General features: G+C 25.0%; 1 protein-coding gene across 29 annotated transcripts in view; it reads left to right on the plus strand.

Annotated features, from left to right (window-relative positions):
- The window catches only part of LOC100208668 (uncharacterized), a 120,980-nt gene that overhangs the window by 21,145 nt on the left and 78,619 nt on the right, over positions 1-21,216 (plus strand). For 12 of the 29 annotated variants that reach the window (XM_065792839.1, XM_065792840.1, XM_065792854.1 and 9 more), the window contains 6 exons: positions 7,410-7,799; positions 8,326-8,355; positions 8,440-8,495; positions 13,324-13,505; positions 18,107-18,209; positions 19,780-19,959. In XM_065792839.1, coding sequence (XP_065648911.1) covers positions 7,410-7,799; positions 8,326-8,355; positions 8,440-8,495; positions 13,324-13,505; positions 18,107-18,209; positions 19,780-19,959 — 941 coding nt within the window. Of the gene's footprint in view, positions 1-7,050; positions 7,108-7,409; positions 7,800-8,325; positions 8,356-8,439; positions 8,496-13,323; positions 13,506-18,106; positions 18,210-19,779; positions 19,960-21,216 lie in introns of all 29 variants that reach the window. The other 17 variants (XM_065792836.1, XM_065792837.1, XM_065792853.1 and 14 more) reach the window with 3 other exon arrangements.

Here is a 21,216-nt window from a genome sequence, read left to right on the forward strand (position 1 = left end):
TTAGTAAGCTAATATACACATCAGAGGTAACTTTTTCTTTCTCTTTGATGTAGATTGGTGGACATTTCTCTCTATTAGAAGCGATGGTTCCTAGCACCATGATGGACTGAGGGTGCTTGTTGTGTCGCACAGGTGGTGCTTTGTCACCCTTCTACAAAATAAATCTGTCATTTTCACTAAAAAGTTTTTCATCTGACAAAATTTTAACTGTTGATGAAGCATGGCTTTTTAGCTGATTAAGAAGCTTCTTTGATTGTTCCAATCCTAAAGTTTTTAGTCTTTCTGTTAAAAGTTGACATTAAGGTCAGGCCACACTGACTTTTCCAAGTGTTTTTAGAGTTCTTCTGACTGTCCTTTCATCATTGAACAATTTTGCTGTCGTTCTGATGGATACAATAGGATTCTTTTCAACATGCTTTTTAAGCTTTTCTGTGAACTTTTTATCAACTTTTTTATTCACTGAAGAAGGCATTTTGGCTCTTTCAGCACTGCCACATTTAACCACTTTGTAAAATGCAGTTTTAGATCCAGAAACATGAATCACTTCACGTGCAGACAAATTTGCGTGAATCAAATTTAAAACTTCAGTCATTGAACAATAATCAACAAAAACAAATTGTGGAAGTATTTCATTTACATCACAAAACCTAGCCGAAAATTAGTTCGCAAATCGCTATAATATATATATATATATATATATATATATATATATATATAATTAAATTTTAGAAAAAACAACTTTTAATGGAACTTAGAGTTTCATGCCTATCGGCAATCATCAGCCATGAAGTACAAAATCAAAAATATAAAAAACCGTTTAAAAATTACAAACTACGGTAGAATGTGCATGCTGATTCTAACCATCCACCAAGCATAATAAATAATCTTCCAAAAAATATCGAGCTAAGATTGTCCGCCAACTCATCAAGTGAAGTTATTTTTAATAAATCGACACACCTTTATGATGACGCATTAAAGCAATCGGGATACATTTATAAATTGACATATAAACCAAGCATAAATAATGTTCCAAAAAATAACCGCAAACGAAACATAATCTGGTACAATCCTCCATTTAGTAAAAATGTTACAACCAAAATTGGTCAACGCTTTTTAACCCTAATTAACAAGCATTTTCCTGAAAACCACCAACTACACAAAATATTTAACAGAAACACAATTAAAATAAGCTACTCCTGTATGCCAAACATCAAATCTATTATCAACTTACACAACAAAAATATTTTATATGGTGATCTAAAATTATCAGAAAAAGCCTGCAATTGCATTAAAAAATCTCTTTGCCCACTGAACAACAATTGCTTGTCTAACAATATTGTTTACCAAGCCACCGTAAGCTCAAATAAACCTCAATACAACGATAAAGTATACATTGGGATAAGCGAAACCTCATTTAAGCTACGTTATGCGAACCATCAAAAATCTTTTAACATAAAAAAATACAAAAATGACACTGAGTTGTCTAAGGAAGTATGGGAGTTAAAAGAAAACAATTTTACAACTTCAATCAAATGGAATATTATTAAATGCTGTAAATCATACAATCCTGCGTCAAAAATTTGTAAGCTTTGTTTAAATGAAAAATTCGAAATATTATTTTACAAAGGGAACAATCTGCTAAACAAAAGAGGCGAATTAGTTTCTAAATGCAGACACAAAAATAAATTTCTCCTTTCATTATTTGATAGCAGAGATTAGTTTTCCATTACGTCTTCTTGTAATATAACGTCAGAACTCATTCTACCGTAGTTTGTAATTTTTAAACGGTTTTTTATATTTTTGATTTTGTACTTCATGGCTGATGATTGCCGATAGGCTGAAGCTTTAAGTTCCATTAAAAGTTGTTTTTTCTAAAATTTAATTATAAAACGCTCTGTTTTTGAAAAAATATATATTTTCTTAAATATTGAGCACTTTACAACAATCAAGAGTTTAGTATTTTTAATACTAAATCATACAACAGCAATATATATATATATATATATATATATATATATATATATATATATATATATATATATATATACACACACACACACACACACCAGGGTGCAGCGGCAATTCAAGAACTTTTTAGAACATATATATTTTAGAATATATATGTGAATATATATATATATATATATATATATATATATATATATATATATATATATATATATATATATATATATATATATACACATATTCAAACATTTATATCTTATACTGCTGGTTTAGGTAAGCAGTGTGACATCATACTGAAATGGCCTGCTGCTGGGGACTTCAGTACATACATCGACTGACAAATAGCCTGACTCGAGTGGAGTGCTGCTACATCAACTGAGGGTTTGGAATGGGGCAGCAATCTTTTCATTCATTATTCTTCATTTTCTGCTTTTTCTAAAAAAGCTGTATTGATTTTAGCGAACAAAAAAAGTGATTAAATGCGCACATAAATATGCTAAAATAAAAAAAAGTGATTAAATGCTCACATAAATATGCTAAAATAGATATATATATATGTATATATATATATATATATATATATATATATATATATATATATATATATATATATATATATATATATATATATATATATATATATATATATATATATATGTATATGTATATATATGAATGTATATATATACATATAAATACATATATATATATATATATGTATATATATACATATATTATATACATATATATATATATATATATATATATATATATATATATATATATATATATATATATATATCTACATACAGATTATATATAGACATATATATATATATATATCATATCATATATCTATATATATGTATATTTATACATATATAATATATGTATATATATATATATATATATATATATATATATATATATATATATATAAATCTTCGATAGCGTATTTAGATAAGCACTTGCTCACTAGTTTTGCTTATCTTTATAGCATACCGCAATTTTAGAAAAAGTAGAAAAAAAAGATATATATATATATATATATATATATATATATATATATATATGTATATATATATGTATGTATATATATACATATACATACATATATATATATATGTATATATATCCATATGTTATATACATATATATATATATATCTACATACAGATTATATATAGACATATATATATATATCATATATCTATATATATATGTATATTTATACATATATAATATATATATTTATATATATATATATATATATAAAACTTCGATAGCGTATTTAGATAAGCACTTGCTCACTAGTTTTGCTTATCTTTTTAGCATACCGCAATTTTAGAAAAAGTAGAAAAAAAAAAGAATAATGAAAGAAAAGAATGCTGCCCCATGCCAAACCCTCAGTCGATGTAGCAGGATTCTGCTGCGACTCAAGCTATTTGTCAGTCCATGTATGCACTGACACCCCCGGCAGCAGGCTATTTCATTGTGAAGTCAGAGTGCTCATCTAAACAAGCAGTTTATGTTATATATATATATATATATATATATATATATATGTATATATATATATATATATATGTATGTATATAATATATATAATATATAATATCATATATATGATATATATATATATGTATATATGATAACTTATATATATATATATTAAAAACTACCCAATCCAATCGGAAAATGATTGTCATGATCATTTCCCAATTGCATTGGTACGCCTTCTGAATTGAGGTCGGCATTCAACATTAAACCTAAAAGTGTTTGAGGTCAGCTACAAATTGTTGACTTTGTTCTTGTGTTTAATTGTAATACCTTTGTGTCAAATTTTTTTTGCTGACCTGATGCCGACCTCTAATAGTTTAAGGTTGGCAAAAAAAAGCTGACTTCATTTTTCTAATTATTATTCTAATATATATATTTAATATATTATATATATATATATATATATTTATATTTATATATATATATATATGTATTTTTATATATATTTATATATATAGGGCTACCATAGTCCTGATTTTCATCAGGACTGTCCTGATTTGAAGGGTCTGTCCTGACTGTCCTGATCAGGTGCCAAATTGTCCTGATTTTAAAAAACCATAACAAAAAAGAAAAAAATATAATTTTGACAAAAACTAAAAAATAAAGCAAAGAGAAAAATGTTGACTTGGCGACTCCAACTTCTCCATTCAATTTTTACTATTTTCTTGCAATTTTAGGCAGTGCTGGCAGAAATGGCAGTGGTAGCAGACATAATAAGGCATGGTCAGCTTCAGACATTCAACAAAACAATTCTGAGAATTGAAAAAACAAGAGCAAGTGTGATATTGTTAATGAGATAAAAGTATTGCAGAATAATCTGAAGGAGAGATTTGAGAATAAGTTTATTCCACTGAAAGCTAAAAAGATACTTGCAAAACTATTTGAAGACAGAATTATTGACGAAATTGCTGTCAAAAAAGAATTTACTGGTTTTTACGAGAGATGTCTTTCTTATATTGACCTTTGGAAAGATAGCTTTGCTGATGCTGAAAAGTTCATGTGGATTCAAAACAGTGCAATAACATTTCCAGAGTTGGAAGAAGCTGCAGAAAGAATTAACCGAAAAATTGGATGTACAGCAATAAATACTGATGAACTATTTGATAAAGTTGTTTTGGTCAAGGCGCACTTGTCAACTAATTCTGAAACTTGGAAATCTGATAATATGAGTTGTGAAGAAAAATGGGTCCTGATGATGAAACATTTTGGAGAAAAGGGCATTTCAGTAGCAAATTTTTCACTGGTATTGGAATACATTTTCAGTCTTCCTGGAACTTCAGCTGCTGTGGAAAGGGTGTTTTCAATGATGAACAATATTTGGTCTCCTGAAAGAGGTTCTTTGCTAGTTTCTACTGTGAAAAGTTTGCTTTTTTGTAAGTTAAATATTGATCTCATTTGCTCACAGTACTATGAAAAGATAACAAATGACCAGTTGTTCCTGAAAAAAGTACACTCTAGTGAAAAATATGACTGGTTTAAAAGCAAAGAAAAAAAATAATTCTTGTAGTCATTACAAAAATGTAAAATAAAGCTGGTTTTCAATGTTGTATTTTTTGTCATTTTCACTTTTAGTGTGACAAGCTTTTGTCCTGATTTAGACTTTCTGCTTATTTATATTTGTCCTGATTTGACAGGTTAAAAAAGACATGATGTCCTGGTTTTTCCAAAATTTCATATGGTAGCCCTATATATATATGTAAATATATATATGATAAATATATACATATTTATATATATATGTATATATTTATATACATATTTATATATATATATATAAATGTATGTATATATATATATATATGTATATATATATATATATATATATATATATATATATATATATATATATATATATATATATATATATATATATATATTCATAATATAAGTATACAATCAAAAAATCATAAACTTTTTTTTTGTGCATTTAATAAAACACTTATTGACTGAACTTTTAAGGTATAGGAGCAGTGAGTACTGTTATCAACAATATTACTTTTATTTAAGTTCAAAGTTGTTCTATATTATTTAAAGAAAAAATGATTTTGTAATCAATTTTATCTTTTGATGAAGAGTGAACTTCAATATAAAAATTTTATTGTTAGTTTTAGTCAATTTTTTATTAATACTCTTTTGACTTCATTACAATATTAAATTTTAGTTGATTTTCTATTAATTCACTATTGTTTTTTTCTCTCTAATACAACATTAAATTGATGTAACACTATTGTTTTTTTCTCTCTAATACAACATTAAATAGATGTGATACTATTGTTTTTTTCTCCCTAATACAACATTAAATTGATGTAACACTATTGTTTTTTTCTCCCTAATACAACATTAAATTATGTAACACTATTGTTTTTTTCTCTCTAATACAACATTAAATTGATGTAACACTATTGTTTTTTCTCTCTAATACAACATTAAATAGATGTGATACTATTGTTTTTTTCTCCCTAATACAACATTAAATTGATGTAACACTATTGTTTTTTTCTCCCTAATACAACATTAAATTGATGTAACACTATTGTTTTTTTCTCCCTAATACAACATTAAATTGATGTAACACTATTGTTTTTTCCTCTCTAATACAACATTAAATTATGTAACACTATTGTTTTTTTCTCTCTAATACAACATTAAATTGATGTAACACTTTTTTTTTCTCTCTAATACAACATTAAATAGATGTGATACTATTGTTTTTTTCTCCCTAATACAACATTAAATTGATGTAACACTATTGTTTTTTTCTCTTTAATACAACATTAAATTGATGTAACACTATTGTTTTTTTCTCTCTAATACAACATTAAATTGATGTAACACTATTGTTTTTTCCTCTCCAATACAACATTAAATTATGTAATGGTGTGTTACTCAGATTTTAGTTTACAATTATTTACATTGATGTTTTTTTTTAGTTTTTTTTTTGTGATGTTTAATTAATTGGTTTTAATTACTAATAGTGTTATTTAATTTAGAATATTATTTTGTGCTAAACAACTGTTGTTTTAATTATATACGGTGTTCCTGATCACTTGGTTGTGTTCTTTTTGATTTTCTCTTTATTGTTCTTTTGTAGTTAATAACAGTACTAGGTTTTTTTTTTCTTTTCAATAGTTAAATATTAGTGTCAATATTAGCAGTTATCACTACCACTAGATAATATATCCCTTTTAAATAATAAAAAAAAAAATTTCATAACATTATTTTAATTTTTTTTAGAAGTTTCTCAGACTAAAAAACTAAAAACTTGTTTTTCTTACTTTAACTTAAAAATTTGTTATCTTACAAACATGCTGTTATATTTTTGTTAAAAGTTGTTTAGACAACACCTCTTTACAAACAGTTTTTTTTTTTGATGAAATAGTTTAACAGAATAAGTAGTGATGTCTACATCAGTTAAAAATTTTAAATTCAATTTTATACTAATTAATTTACAAATAATAATAAGCAAATAAATAAAAAAACTTCAGTTAAATATTTAGGCAATTGTTGTATTGGTTGTTTTAGATATTACCTGGCAACAGCATTTAGATATTACCTGGCAACAGCATTTGAATTATAATTGTAATTACTATAGTTGCTTTTTTAAATTTAAAAGAATTTAATTTTAAATTCATCATTTTTTTTAACATCAAGTGTTTTTTGCATTTTATGCTGTTGTTACTTTTTGAAAAAACCTTTTTCTCACTTTTTTTAATGGTTTAATTTTGTAACCTTTTTTTATAACAATGTTTTTTATGTAATTATTTTTCATACTTTTACTGGACACATTTACATTCAATGTTTTTTTACTGGACACATTTACATTCAATTGTTATAAAATGTTTTTTTATGTTTTTAAGTAAAATAAAAGTTTTTATTTTTAGTTTTTGCACCACAAAGAAGTTTGTCAGAAGACGAATTGATGCAATTTCATTGTGATGCATTGGAAGATTTAATTGAGAAAAACTCTATAATTGTAGAGGATGAGGTTGTAATCAATAAAGATAGTTTCGTCAAAAAAGAAGTTAGTTACCAGTTTTCTGAGGATAAAAATTTAAAAGATCAGAATATGAATATAAAATTTGACTTTTCTAAGATGAAGAGAATTGAATCAAGCGATGAGTTATCAATTGAGCAATTCAATGTTACATACAATGATTTAGATCTAATAGAATTGCAGAAAGCACTTTTAAAAGAAAATCAAATCAAAATGTTAAAAACTAATGAACACAGTGATACTAGCGAAAGTGAAGATTGCATGATCACTCCTCAAGGTGTGTGTTTTCACACCTTAATTTTATCAATCACTTTTCTTTTAAAAAATGAAAAAAATTTATTAAAAAAGGTCTTTTATATATTTAATAACTTGCATAAATAATCCAGTAAGTATTTTATAATAGGAATAATGTAAAAATAAGGTTAAAATAGAAAATATTAACAATTTTAGTGAAATACTTTAATGAACATAAATTAATCAAATTAGTTTTTTAATTTTGATTAATTTATACTTTTAAAATTAACTACTTTTAATGTTTTTTCTAATTACTTTTCATATGTTTTTAATATTCTAAATGTTGTTTTTTTGTAATTCAAACAAAAAAAATTGGTTTCACAAAAATTTGTTATAAAGTGCTTAATGTAAACAAAAACATGGCTAATGAGATTGGGGCAGGATTACAAAATAAATTTGAAAAATTTATTCTACTACCCATTACCAAACTACAGTTTTCTTTTTTTGTTTCTTATTAACCTGTATATTATATAAAAATTGTTATACCTAAAATTTTTATTTTATTTTAGTTGTTAATGATGTTACCCATAATAAAATTGGTAATTTTTTTTCTCTGTAATAGCAATTGTATTTTATAACAAGCTGTTAAAACAGTATAATATAAATATATATATAATTTTTAGTTACAACAGGTTCTAATGAAAAAGTTTCGGGGAAAATGCAGCTCAAAAGTAAAGCGGTAAAATTTTGTTTACAATTCAAGTTTTATATATATGCATAGCTTTTGAAATTAGTCATAGCTTAAGGCAATTGCTGTAAAAAAAAAGCTCATTCTCATAACGTCTGCGGGATTCATGTACTGCTACTCCAGTGCAAATCTCTGCGGATGTATGAGGAACTTTTCTTTCAAAACAGAGTCCCTAATTAACTTCCAGATACATCACTGTATATATTCTTTTGATGATGTATCTGGAATGATGTAATGTAATGTAATTTTAACTACTACAGGTCAGGTCAGGTTCAGGATCATCACGATCACCCTGCTACTGGTATCATGTAACTCAGTACTTCCTGCCCCATGCTCTGGTGCCTTGTAGGTTTTGTATTTTTAAGGCAAAGGCTAGGAGAACAAAACTAAAAAATCCCTTAGTTGAGTAAAGATTAGATATGGTGTCTCGATAAAAATACTTATTTTGAGCAAATTTTAGTTGCATCCAGCTAAAACCTCTGCTTTGGGGCTCTTAGTTGAGTAAAGGCTAGATTAGTTTCTCAATAAAAATACTCATTTCAGACAGCTGTTAACTGGACCCAACTGTCTTGAACAAGGCCTCCTAGGCAAGGATTTTAGGGGTCAGCAGAACAATTATGTTGACCAGCCTTGGACCCCTTCTTTATCTATTAGGCTGACATAGATGAATGATGGACTCTACTCATAGATTATTGCTACTGCTTGATAGTAGCTATGCAACTCTTCCTGTTATCTCCTAATGAGGGTACAGCTCTAAAACTCAGTTTAGTGGTTCTGAGGTCGGTTGGTAGTAAAGTTTCCTGAACTCTGTGGTAGCTCTCAGAGAAGCTGTTTTGATCAACAGCTGTAAAATATCAGAGTATTAATAGTGTCATGTTGCATATGGATGGTGTCCCTGTTAATGCTTTTGGTGTGCATTGCTGAGACCACTCAAGGAGCTTTAAGTTACAACTTTAGTCTAATTTGCAGGACTAAAACAACAGCATAGCTCATTGCTTGAGATGCTATGCTCTCTATAAATTTAAGTATAAAGAGTCAAGTTCTCTTTATACTCAAATCATGCCAAAAAAAACAACTTGTTCTCACTTGACTCGCTTGTCATTCAGCAAAGCCTCATTATTTTACTGTATTTATTTATCTATTTTACTGTATCTATTTATCTGCACCCTGTATGCTCTAAAGCTTTTATTTCCTGTAACCCTTTTGAACTATATATATATATATATATATATATATATATATATATATATATATATATATATAAATATATATATATATATATATATATATATATATATATATATATATATATATATATATATATATATATATATATATATATATATATATATAAAAGTAAGCCTCCTCGTGTGTAGTGGCCTTCTGAGCTATGGAAGGTGAATTTAAAAATAATATATATATATTTATTTATTTATATATAAAAATATATATATATTTATATATAAATGTATATACAGTGCATGTGATGAATAAAATCACCCAGTGCGATATTTTTCGCTCATATGACTGAAACACGTTATCAATGAGAACGATTATGCGCATTCAGCATCAAGTCTTCAAGAGCGACGTTCAGAGTTCGAAATTGGTAGCCATGGGGCCATCCATAAATTACCTATGCAATTATGGGGAAGGGGTCACTCAAAACGTACCAGTGTGTACCAGGGAAAATCGGTATCAATATATTACTGCAGTATATTACTATCGGTAAAAATATATTACTGCAGTAAAAATATATTACTACAATATATTACTATCGGTAAAAATATATTACTGCAGCTTTGATATTAAATAAAAACAATGAAATATCGTCATTTACTAAAAGTTGACAACATAACTTTGTTTCCTAATCAACAGGCAGGGACGAACCCAGACCTGTTTTAGTACTGCTGGAGCAGTATGGGCGCCCAAAAATTTTCTATATTTTAATTTTTCTTTTGCTTTTTTATTAAAAAAAGAAAAAAAAATTTAAGTTTTAAATGCAAAAGTGTATAAATAATTTTCAGTTTATTATAGATACTTCTTTTTCTTTCGGTCAATATGAATTAAAAAGAAATTTTAATTCATATTATTGACCGAAAGAAAAAGAAAAGAATTTTTATAGATATTTCTTTTTCTTTTGGTCAATAATATGACTTAAAAAAAATTTTTAATTCATATTAAGACTGAAATAAAGAGTTATGTCAAATAATTACGTAAAAAACTTTTTTATGTAATTATTTGACATAACTGTTCTTCTGTTACTAACTGAACATTAGTTTTATAAAATTGAAAGTCGCTAAGAAACTTAATTTTAAAAACTTGTTGCAAAATTTTATAACAATGGAATTTATAAAAAATTTGCTTTTTTGAAAGATAAATTGATTTTAAAATATCTATTCAAAGTAAAGTTAAGTTTTGTTTTTAAGACAATTAAAAGTAAACTGCTTTTGATAATAAATGAACAAAAGTAAAGTCTTGATAACTATCGTGAAAATTTTATTTTTTTAATGAATGAACTTTTGATCTTTAGCTTTATAGGAGGAAAACAGATAAATAAACAGATTTTCTAATATTTAAATCAAAATTTTAAAATTAAAATAATAGTCAATACGTTTATCAAATTCTTATATTTTATATATTAGAATACAAGACGTAATACTATTTTGCTAATTTTACAAATATTATGTGGTTTTATATATGTAAATATATTATGTAATGTAAATGTTAATGAAATATTGTTTAAAGTATTTGAAAATTTAATTACTAATTATTTAAAATATTAATAACTACTATAATAAAATTTACTAAATATAGTTCATTAATGTTTAAAATACTTTAAACAAATTTCAAAAATTAATTACTAATACCAACAAAATTAGTAATTGCAACAAAAGCATTTACTAGAGCCTTAAAATAGTTTTAGGTAAGTTAGGTAAAATAGTTTTTTTATCGTAACTAGAGTAACATCGTCCACCGGTAAATTCGTGTATTCAAAAAAATGCCTTTAAATCAACTCCTTATCTTAGGATAAAACTAAATAAGATAAACACAAATGATTAAAATGATAATTGAAAAAATGATGATTAAAAATCATTTTTGCAGCACCAATTTTAAATAGGGGAGGGGGAGAAGAGAGGTGGATTGGGGTGGGGTGCAGGTGGCAGGAACTCTAAAACATTGGCTCTTCCCCAACATTGCTGAAAAAAAGCGTTATCCCCAAATAAACTCTGTGTTCTTCACTGATAGGCTATTGGAGTTGAATTAACATGCTTGATTGCAGACATTCTAAACAACAGAAAGGTTTTTAATTTAATTTAAAATAAATAATATTTAAAAATAAAAAATAAAAAGATTAAGAATATCTCTTATTTACAAAAGATGTGTAAAAAAATTAAAAAGTAAAGCAAAAGAATCTTACGTTTTTGAAACTTTTGATTTTTTAAAATTCGTTCAAGTTTAAATTTAAGATTTTTTAATTTAAGTTCTCTTCAGAACGAAACATTTTGAAAATAGTAAACATTCCATTCTATTTGTTAGCAGTAATGATTTCACAACTTCATAACATCAGTAATGACTTCATAACTTTCTATTCATTGTTTGTACAAAACTGAAAACTGCTTTCCAATTTAAACTGAATGCGCAGTTTAATTATTATCAAGTGAATAATTTTTTATATACTTGATTATATACTTAATAAATATATAATAATAGACTTGTACTCATAATATATATTAGTGTAAGTATATATATACTTATACAAATGTATAAATAACTTATATACTGACGTAATTTTAAAAAATGGGTTTGTGAAAATAGTGACTTTTTTTTTCTTTTGTTATTTGTGAGCGCGCTTCCAAAAGTTTTAATTCAAAGTTATATAAAAAATATATTTGTAATACATATTGTTTATTGAAACTTTTTTTTTAAAAATTTTTAGTTTTGTTTAGCTTTAACTTTTTTAATAAAAAGACTTAAATGTGAGCTTAATCGATTCAGAGATATCAGTGAAAATATTTAGTTTATTAACTTATATTTGACAAAAAATATTTGATATTCCAACGTTTTGATGTTTTTGAATTTTCAAATATAAGTCATTAATTGATAGAATGTGATCGAACCTGTACAAAATTGAGGCTATAAGTGAAATTTTAGTTTGATAAATTTTTTATGCTAGATATTTATAAGGTATTTATAAATACTACCCTAAATATTTAATTTTAGGCAAAGTTTTTTTTTCTTTAACCAGGGTATGGTTAACACAATTCAACTGGAATTTAAAAAAAAAACATGCTGAATTTAGCTTTCAAATAGAAGAAATAGATCATTTTAAATTTGAACTTATGCCGCATAAATTAAAATTATAGTATGTCATGTGTAAATTATGCTCAACATTTATGAATATAATTTATTATGAATATAATTTCTTTATTTAACAATATGCAAACTCCACTGTTTTAACATATTTTGACTTCAGCAAAAAAATTTTACTAAAAATATTTTCTATAAAATCAACTTTCAACAATCAAAAGATGAGTGCGATTTTTTACTTTTGTAACAAAACTAGCAAGTGCTATTTGTTGCTCCCGGATCGCATTTATGGGCGCGTTTCACATGCCCGGATCAATTGCTATCGCTTCATCACAAGGCCTGATATATATATTATATATATATAAATAAATATATATATATATATATATATATATATATATATATATATATATATATATATATTCAAAATTGATTTCAGCATACTTTACTTTATGAGATTCTTTATTGCATTCTTTTTACATTAGTACACTTTATTACAATCTAATTATAGAACAGTGTTGAAAGTATTGAAAGTGACTACAGCAATGATGACGACGTTCAACCTGCTGTTAGTATAGCAGGTGAAATTAAAATTGGTTTTAAGTATAATACAAAGGAAAAAGCTTTTGAAGTACAAGTACATCAAGCAAAAGATCTTATTGTTGTAGACGAAAAAAAAAACTCAACTGATCCGTAAGTTTTATTAAAACAAATTATGTTTATATTTATTTTCATTACTATTATATAAGTTTGTATTTTATATATATATATATATATATATATATATATATATATATATATATATATATATATATATATATATATAACATATATATATATTATGTATATATATATTTATGTATATATATATATATATATATATATATATATATATATATATATATATATATATATATATATATATATATATATATATGTATATGTATATTAGGCCCCTGTGAAGTTATGAAATTTCGAATCAAATCAAAAAAGTTAATTAGAGATTCGATTTGAAAAATCTTCATATGATCGAATCGAGGTTTCCTAAAGGTATCCCAATGTGCAAAGACTAGTTTTGTTCATATCTTAAAAAAGTTTGGAAATTAAATTGAGTTAGTTAAATTATTTGTAGAGATATTTACAAAAAACTTTTTCATTTTCAATGCCGTATTGTTTTACGCGAAGGAAAGTTTTGGCTTTTTGATTTTTTCTTTCAAAAGCAATCAGGTCTGATTAAATTGTTTAACTTTTACATCAATAAAAATAAGTGTTGTTGTTAAAGTTAAAAATTTTAATGTTTGTATTTTCCCTTTACATTATTTTAAATACAAAAAACTTTTTTTGAAAACATGAATATATATAATAATTTGATATTAATAATATAATTTTAATAATTAATAATATAATTTTTTAATAATTAATAATATAATTTTTTTAAACTATGAAAAGTTTTACTTTGTTAGTTTAATGAATAGAAGTGAATACCCCTGTGGGTTGTTAAAAACAAGTTTCTTTTCTAATTTTTGGGATAAAATAATAATTTTAAGGTAATATTTAGATTAGGTAATATTTAGACAATTAGATAAATCTGAAGTCTAATATTACATAATATTACCACAAGGATCTGTTCTTGAACCAACTCTATTTGTATTATACATAAATGACTTACCGAGAGAACTCGTAACTAGATGTTTTATTTATGCTGATGATACTAAGTTAATAAAACCTATAAAACCAAACACACATTTTGAGGATTCGCTAGAACTTCAGGATAGTATTAACAAAATTTAAACTTAATGCAACATGTGGCTTATGAAACTAAATATCGATAAGTGCATAGTTACGCATATAGGTAAAAATAACCCACATCATGATACTCAATCACAAACTCTAATGGGTGTATTTTCAAAGTTAAAAAAGCCAAAACAATAAGAGATTAAGGAGTTATTATATCCAAAGACCTAAAAACCTATGCACATGTAAATTACATAGTAGCAAAAGCAAATAGTATACTTGGGCTTTTGAAGCATACATTTCAATCAAGAAACAAGCACATATTTAAAAGTCTATATACTATTTATATCTGCCCTCATCTAGAATTTGCTATGCCTGCATTGAGACCATATCTAAAGGGAGATATCTTTAAAATTGAACAAGTTCAGCAAAGAGCTACAAAAGTTGCACATTGTATGAAAAATCTTTCGTATATAGAGGGAATGAATAGACTTAATCTAACAACGCTATAAATAAGAAGAAATCGCAGAGATTTGATCCAAATGTTTAAGCTAGAAAATCATTTAGAAATAGTAGAGTGGAGCTTACCTTTAGCAGGAAATATTGGAGGAAATCTTGAGCGAGAGATTGTCAAAAACTCAGACATTTGACATAATTTTTTTAAAAACAGAATTGATAAGGAGTGGAACAATCTTCCCAATGACATTAGAACATCAAAATCAGTCTATGAATTTAAGGTTTTACTTGACAGGCTAAGCTCAGACTGCTATAGCACACCATTTACTGTTGCTTTGCTGCACAGTTAGTTTATATAAGTTTATATTTATAAATACCCTGTGAAATATTATTTATGCAGAAGTATATATTACTATTACGATTACAATTAACTAATAATCGTAAGCCTAGAAGCTTGTGAAATGATGATTTCACACTTTTATTTATCACCATATTATTATTACTTTTTATTTATCATCATGTTAAAAAAACCACTTTATGTACAACATCACATCTCTGGAATCATTTGGAAAGAACACACAATACACTTTATATACAAAGTGAAACTTTTTTTGTTAAAAAAACTGATTATTTTATATAGATTCTTTTTTAAAAATAAAAGACTTTAAATTAAATATGGTTTTAAAAATTTAAATTTTGTTTTGAAGGAATGTAAATAGTTAGTAAAACGTAGGATGTAAAATTTAGTTTAAAAAGAATGTAAAATTCCATCATAGATATAATATGTGAAAGCAAATAAAAAACTTTTTTCTTTTAAAAAGAAAGTGTTTTTATTTAAGAGAATTCTTTTCACAAATGGATTTAAAATTTGTGTAAAGTTCTTCTGACGTAATTTATTCATGAACATAAATTATGTTTATGAATATTGGTAGCTGATAAAATCTATCTATAAGTTGTTTATAATCTTTATTAAAAATATTTCATTAAATACAAAAAATAAATACCAAATTTAGATTTCATCAGTAATTTTAGTTTAAATGATTTTTAACGCAGTTTAAAATTAAATTTAATTACAATGCAGTACTTTAAAATATGCTAATGGCACAATTTATCTTTTAACAATGGAAATATCAAATCTGTGTAAAATTACATTTATTAGCGTTGAATGTTTTTGTTATGCAATAAAAGCCCATAACAAGACCTGTATTTCATTTTAATTTAATTAAAAATTTGACCAAGCTGTATTGGAATTTAATGTTGCAGATAGACTTTGTCTGGTAGAAGTTTTATAAAATTTTGTTCAACTCTAATTAATAAAAATTATAAACCTCCCTATTCATCTATGCTTTCATGTAAAATAAATAAATTTTAAACAATGTTTAAAAATAAATTTAACACAGTAGTAGTTGCGGAAATATTAGAATCTAAATGTGCTGTCACCTTTAATCATTATATAGCTGCAACTTCATTAGCTTGCTACATAAAATTGCAGATTTTTAAACATTTTTTTTGTAGGTCCTGCTCTAAAAAGCTAGCGTCTCTTATGCCAACTACTAAAATTCATTCTTGTGTTACTCGTCATTAAATTAAGTCTCATCCTTTTTCTGTGACTTTTCTTAAGTGCTCCAAAAACGCTTATTCGTCTAGTTTTTTTCCTCGAACATCAGCTCTTTGGAATTCGCTTCCTTCATCTTGCTTTCCTGATTCATATAATTTGCAATCCTTTAAGTCGTCTGTCAATCATTATTTTGCTCTACAATCTTCATTTTTTCTCTTCCAGTAACTTCCAACTTTAATTAGTGGTTGCTTGCAGCCTTGTTGGAAGCGAAGATGTTTAAAAAAAAAAAAAGGTCCGAAATGTTTATAAAAACATCAACTTAAATTTCAAGAGTACTGTCCACCTCTTGATATTGTAACCGGGTTTAACAGTACATTTAAACTTCTAAATTGGTTATGTGAAAATCATACTTCAATTTCAATGGATTTTATCAAAAAATGTGTATTCCATTCTTAAAACCAATATCAAATGCAACAACACTATTTAACATTGATACCACTGTGGTTTGATAAAATCTTACATTAATACTTTAAAAGTTTAATTAGAATCATTAAATTAAAAATTTAAAAGCTATTAACTTTATGAGCAGCTTTAAAAAAGATTTTCATAATTGCACAGTTTGATTTAGGAAAAATTTACTCTTAACTTAACTTAAGTCTGAGGTTCTTTATGCAAATTTTATAAATGACAACAATGTTTACCAATAAATTTACCAATAAATTTACTTGGCGCTGTGTTTAATCAAGTTTAGGAAAAAATATCTGAAAAATGTAGACTCTCCCAAAAAAGTTCTTTAAAAAACTGTATTGAAGATTGTATTGTTAAGGAAATGTGCACATATAGATATATGTACCTATATATATAAATGTTTGCAAGCCATAAATAGTGATTATTGCCCTCTAGAATACTGGAAAAAAAAACCCGGCAGGAATTAGCAGGAAGCTTGATTTGTATGAACTGTATAATCAATAATTTGTTCTTTTGAATGAGTCAACTTGATTGAGGGAAATGCAATAAAATATTTTACCATTCTCTAATATCAATGGTGAAACCATGGTTTCAGGTGCAAAAAGTAAAGATTTTATTTTTACTTTTTACTTTTAGTAGTGTACAACTTTTACAATGTGAATAGAGGTTGAGTGTCTTTGAATAACTTCAAGGTGGTCCAAGAAGGTGGTCCAAGAAGTCAGGAAGATAAATTAAAGATTAAACTCAATGTGAAAAATTGTCTGTAAAATTTTAACACAACGTAAATTTTTTTTGTGATGATACATTAAAAAAAACTTTGAGATAACTTTTAAGATTTGAGACTAGATTCGGTTTGCAAATATACTAGTTTTTTGATTCAAGATTCAATTCAATATCTAAATTCTTGATTTGCAGGGGCAATATATATATATATATATATATATATATATATATATATATATATATATATATATATATATATATATATATATATATATATATATATATATATATATAATAATAATTGTGATATTATAAAAGTTAAAATGTTTTAAATTTTTTGAAAAAATATTTACAGTTATGTTAAAGTCTACTTACAGCCAGATGTAAAACGAGGAGGCAAGCGAAAGACAAAACCTAAAAAGAACACATTAAATCCAGAATTTGATGAAATTTTAAAAGTAAAAAAATTTAGCTAAGTACTTTGAATTTTTTAAAAAAGTTTTATTTTATTTTATTTAGGTATTTTATTTTATTTTTTTATTTGGATGGGACCTTAATATTATCAGAAAGAGTTCTTTAAAAGAAGGTCAGGAAAGTTATATCAAATTTTAAAAAATAATAATAGTTTTATATAAATGATTATTTTGTCGCATAAAAACTATGGTTTTTCAACTAAAAATGAAAAAAGTACATTTTTACAAGTTTTTTGATAATTAAATTTTTATCTTTTTTTATAGAGTGAAAATATATAAATAATTAATTTTTTTTAATAATATAATATTTTATTTAAAAATTTGATATAATTTTGCTTCTTTTGAGACCCAGGTTGACATACTTTAAAAAATGTTTTTTTAAATAATGCTAGGGCTCTGGCCAATGTGCAAGGGTCTTGAGCAACCCCTATATATAATTATTATTCAAAAAATTTTAAATCCAGTGTTACTTTGGTATATAGAACACATTTAGGGGGTGAGAGTAATTTTATGAGTCACCCTAATATGTATATATAAATAAATGAAATACACAAACACACACAAACACACACACATAGAATAACAAATCTTATCTTACTTTTGAAGATATTTACACATTTAGTATTAGTGTTGTCCAGAATATAGTTTGTAACTGTATGAAATGAATTTTTTCCTATTATACTATCAATGCTAAAAATGTATATATATATATATATATATATATATATATATATATATATATATATATATATATATGTATATATATATATATATATATATATATATATATATATATATATATATATATATCGACTGACAAATAGCCTGACTCGCAGTGGAGTGCTGCTACATCTTCTGAGGGTTTAGGTTGGGGCAGCAATCTTTTTATTCATTATTCTTCGTTATCTTTTTCTAAAAAAGTCGTATCGATTAAGATAAGCAAAAAAAGTGAGCAAATGCTCACATAAATATGCTATAGTAGGTATATATATAATATATATATAATATATATATATATATATATTATATATATATATATATATATATATATATATATATATGCTCTACTTTCTTGTTGTTGATTCAATTAAAATTGAAATTATCATGTTTTTTTCTTTCTGACAAAAATCTTAATTTCTTTATTTTACCAATGACATAAAATAGATTTTCTTTTTGTTCTTCAGACATTTCACATTTGCTACTCTGCTGTGACCACTCATACTTACTGCTTTCAGTTAACATTTTCCAAATAAAATCAATATTGATGTCCAATTAATGTTCTTTTAATACAACATCTTAATTCATTCACTTGGAGTTAAGATTGTTTTAATATAACCAATATTCAAGATCAATTTCAGAGCCAAAAAAATCATAATTAATTAGCAATCATAATTCAAACTATATCAAGATGTAGACACATGGCTTTGAGGATCATTTATCAAAGATCTGTAAAAGTAATTTTTAGACAGTATTGATAGCATAATAGTAAAAGTTCACAATTTTGACACTATTACTATATTCTGGACAACCTTGATACATTATTGTGTTTTATTAGTTTGAAAAGTTGGATTACAATGATCTGTTGACAAGAACATGTTTGATTAGTGTGTGGCACTATGATTTTTACACAAAGAATATCTTACTTGGAGAAGTTTCAATAAATTTACAAGAATATATAAATTCTGGATATTCATTAGAAGATCCATTACCTCAATGGTACAGTTTGTGTGCGAGGGTAAACTTCTTTATTTATTTATTTATTTTTTGTTGCTGTTTATTTTTTTATGTTGTATTTATTATTGCTACAGAATTGTAGTATTTAAAAATAAAAAATATAAAAAAGAATCAAAATTTTTTTTTTTTTGCAAAAAGGTTAAATTTACAATTCATCAATTCTTGTTTTTAAAGACACTAGAATAAAACATATTATGCACTGCTTGTGGCCCATGTGCACTGCTTGTGGCCGTTGATTAGCATTTCTTTCAACAATTAAAAATCATGAACTTGTGTCATTTTGTTAAAAAACTCTGTTAAAATCATCTCTAAATAATAATATTTTCTTTATAAAAATTAGATAATGATTAACAGATGACTTGAAAGATTGCAAGTTATATGAATTAGGAACCACGTCAGACAAATTAAAAAAGTTATATAGTTTGTCTGTTGCAGTTTTATTATAACCACATCAGAGAAATTATATAAGTTATATAGTTAAGTAGTGTTGTGACCAAAACTAAAAATCAGAACTAACTAAACCGTAACTAAAACTAGCCGACTAACTTTTTAGCCTAAAACTAATCGACTAAATTTTTAGTTAACTAAAATTACTTGACTAACTTTTTAGTTAACTTAAATTATCAGTCTAACTTTAATAGTCTAAAATTAGTCAACTAATGTTTTTGTTAACTCAAATTAGTCTTGACTTTTTAGTCTAACTAAAAATAGACAACTAACTTTTTAGTTAATTCAAATTAGTCGACTAAATTTTTAGTTTAAATAATACTAGCATGGGTGCCGATAGCCTTTACGTCGCCTGGGACAGAAAACCAGGTTGGCGCCCCTATTTCTCAAAATTTCCCTATATTTTCAGTGAAAGACCTTTTTATTTTTTATTTTTAGATATCTTCTTTTTCTTTGGCTCTTCTTGGACATCTGCCGCCTTGGATAAACTGTCCCTTTCACTAAACTTGTTCCTTTAATAATTTATTTTATGGATTAATAATATATAAAATATATTATTATTATATTAATAAATATATAATATAATTAATTAATATAATATGGTTATTAATAACTATATTATATAATTTAATTATATTGTATAATTAATTTATATAATATGATATGATTTATATAATAGTTTATATATTATATTATATAATTGATTTATATAATATAGTTATTAATAGCTATATTATATAAATTAATTATACTATATATAATATAATTAATTTATATAATATAGTTATTAATAACTATATTATATAAGTTA

The sequence above is a fragment of the Hydra vulgaris genome, chromosome 03 (genome assembly GCF_038396675.1).
Source record: "Hydra vulgaris chromosome 03, alternate assembly HydraT2T_AEP".
Taxonomy (NCBI): domain Eukaryota; kingdom Metazoa; phylum Cnidaria; class Hydrozoa; order Anthoathecata; family Hydridae; genus Hydra; species Hydra vulgaris.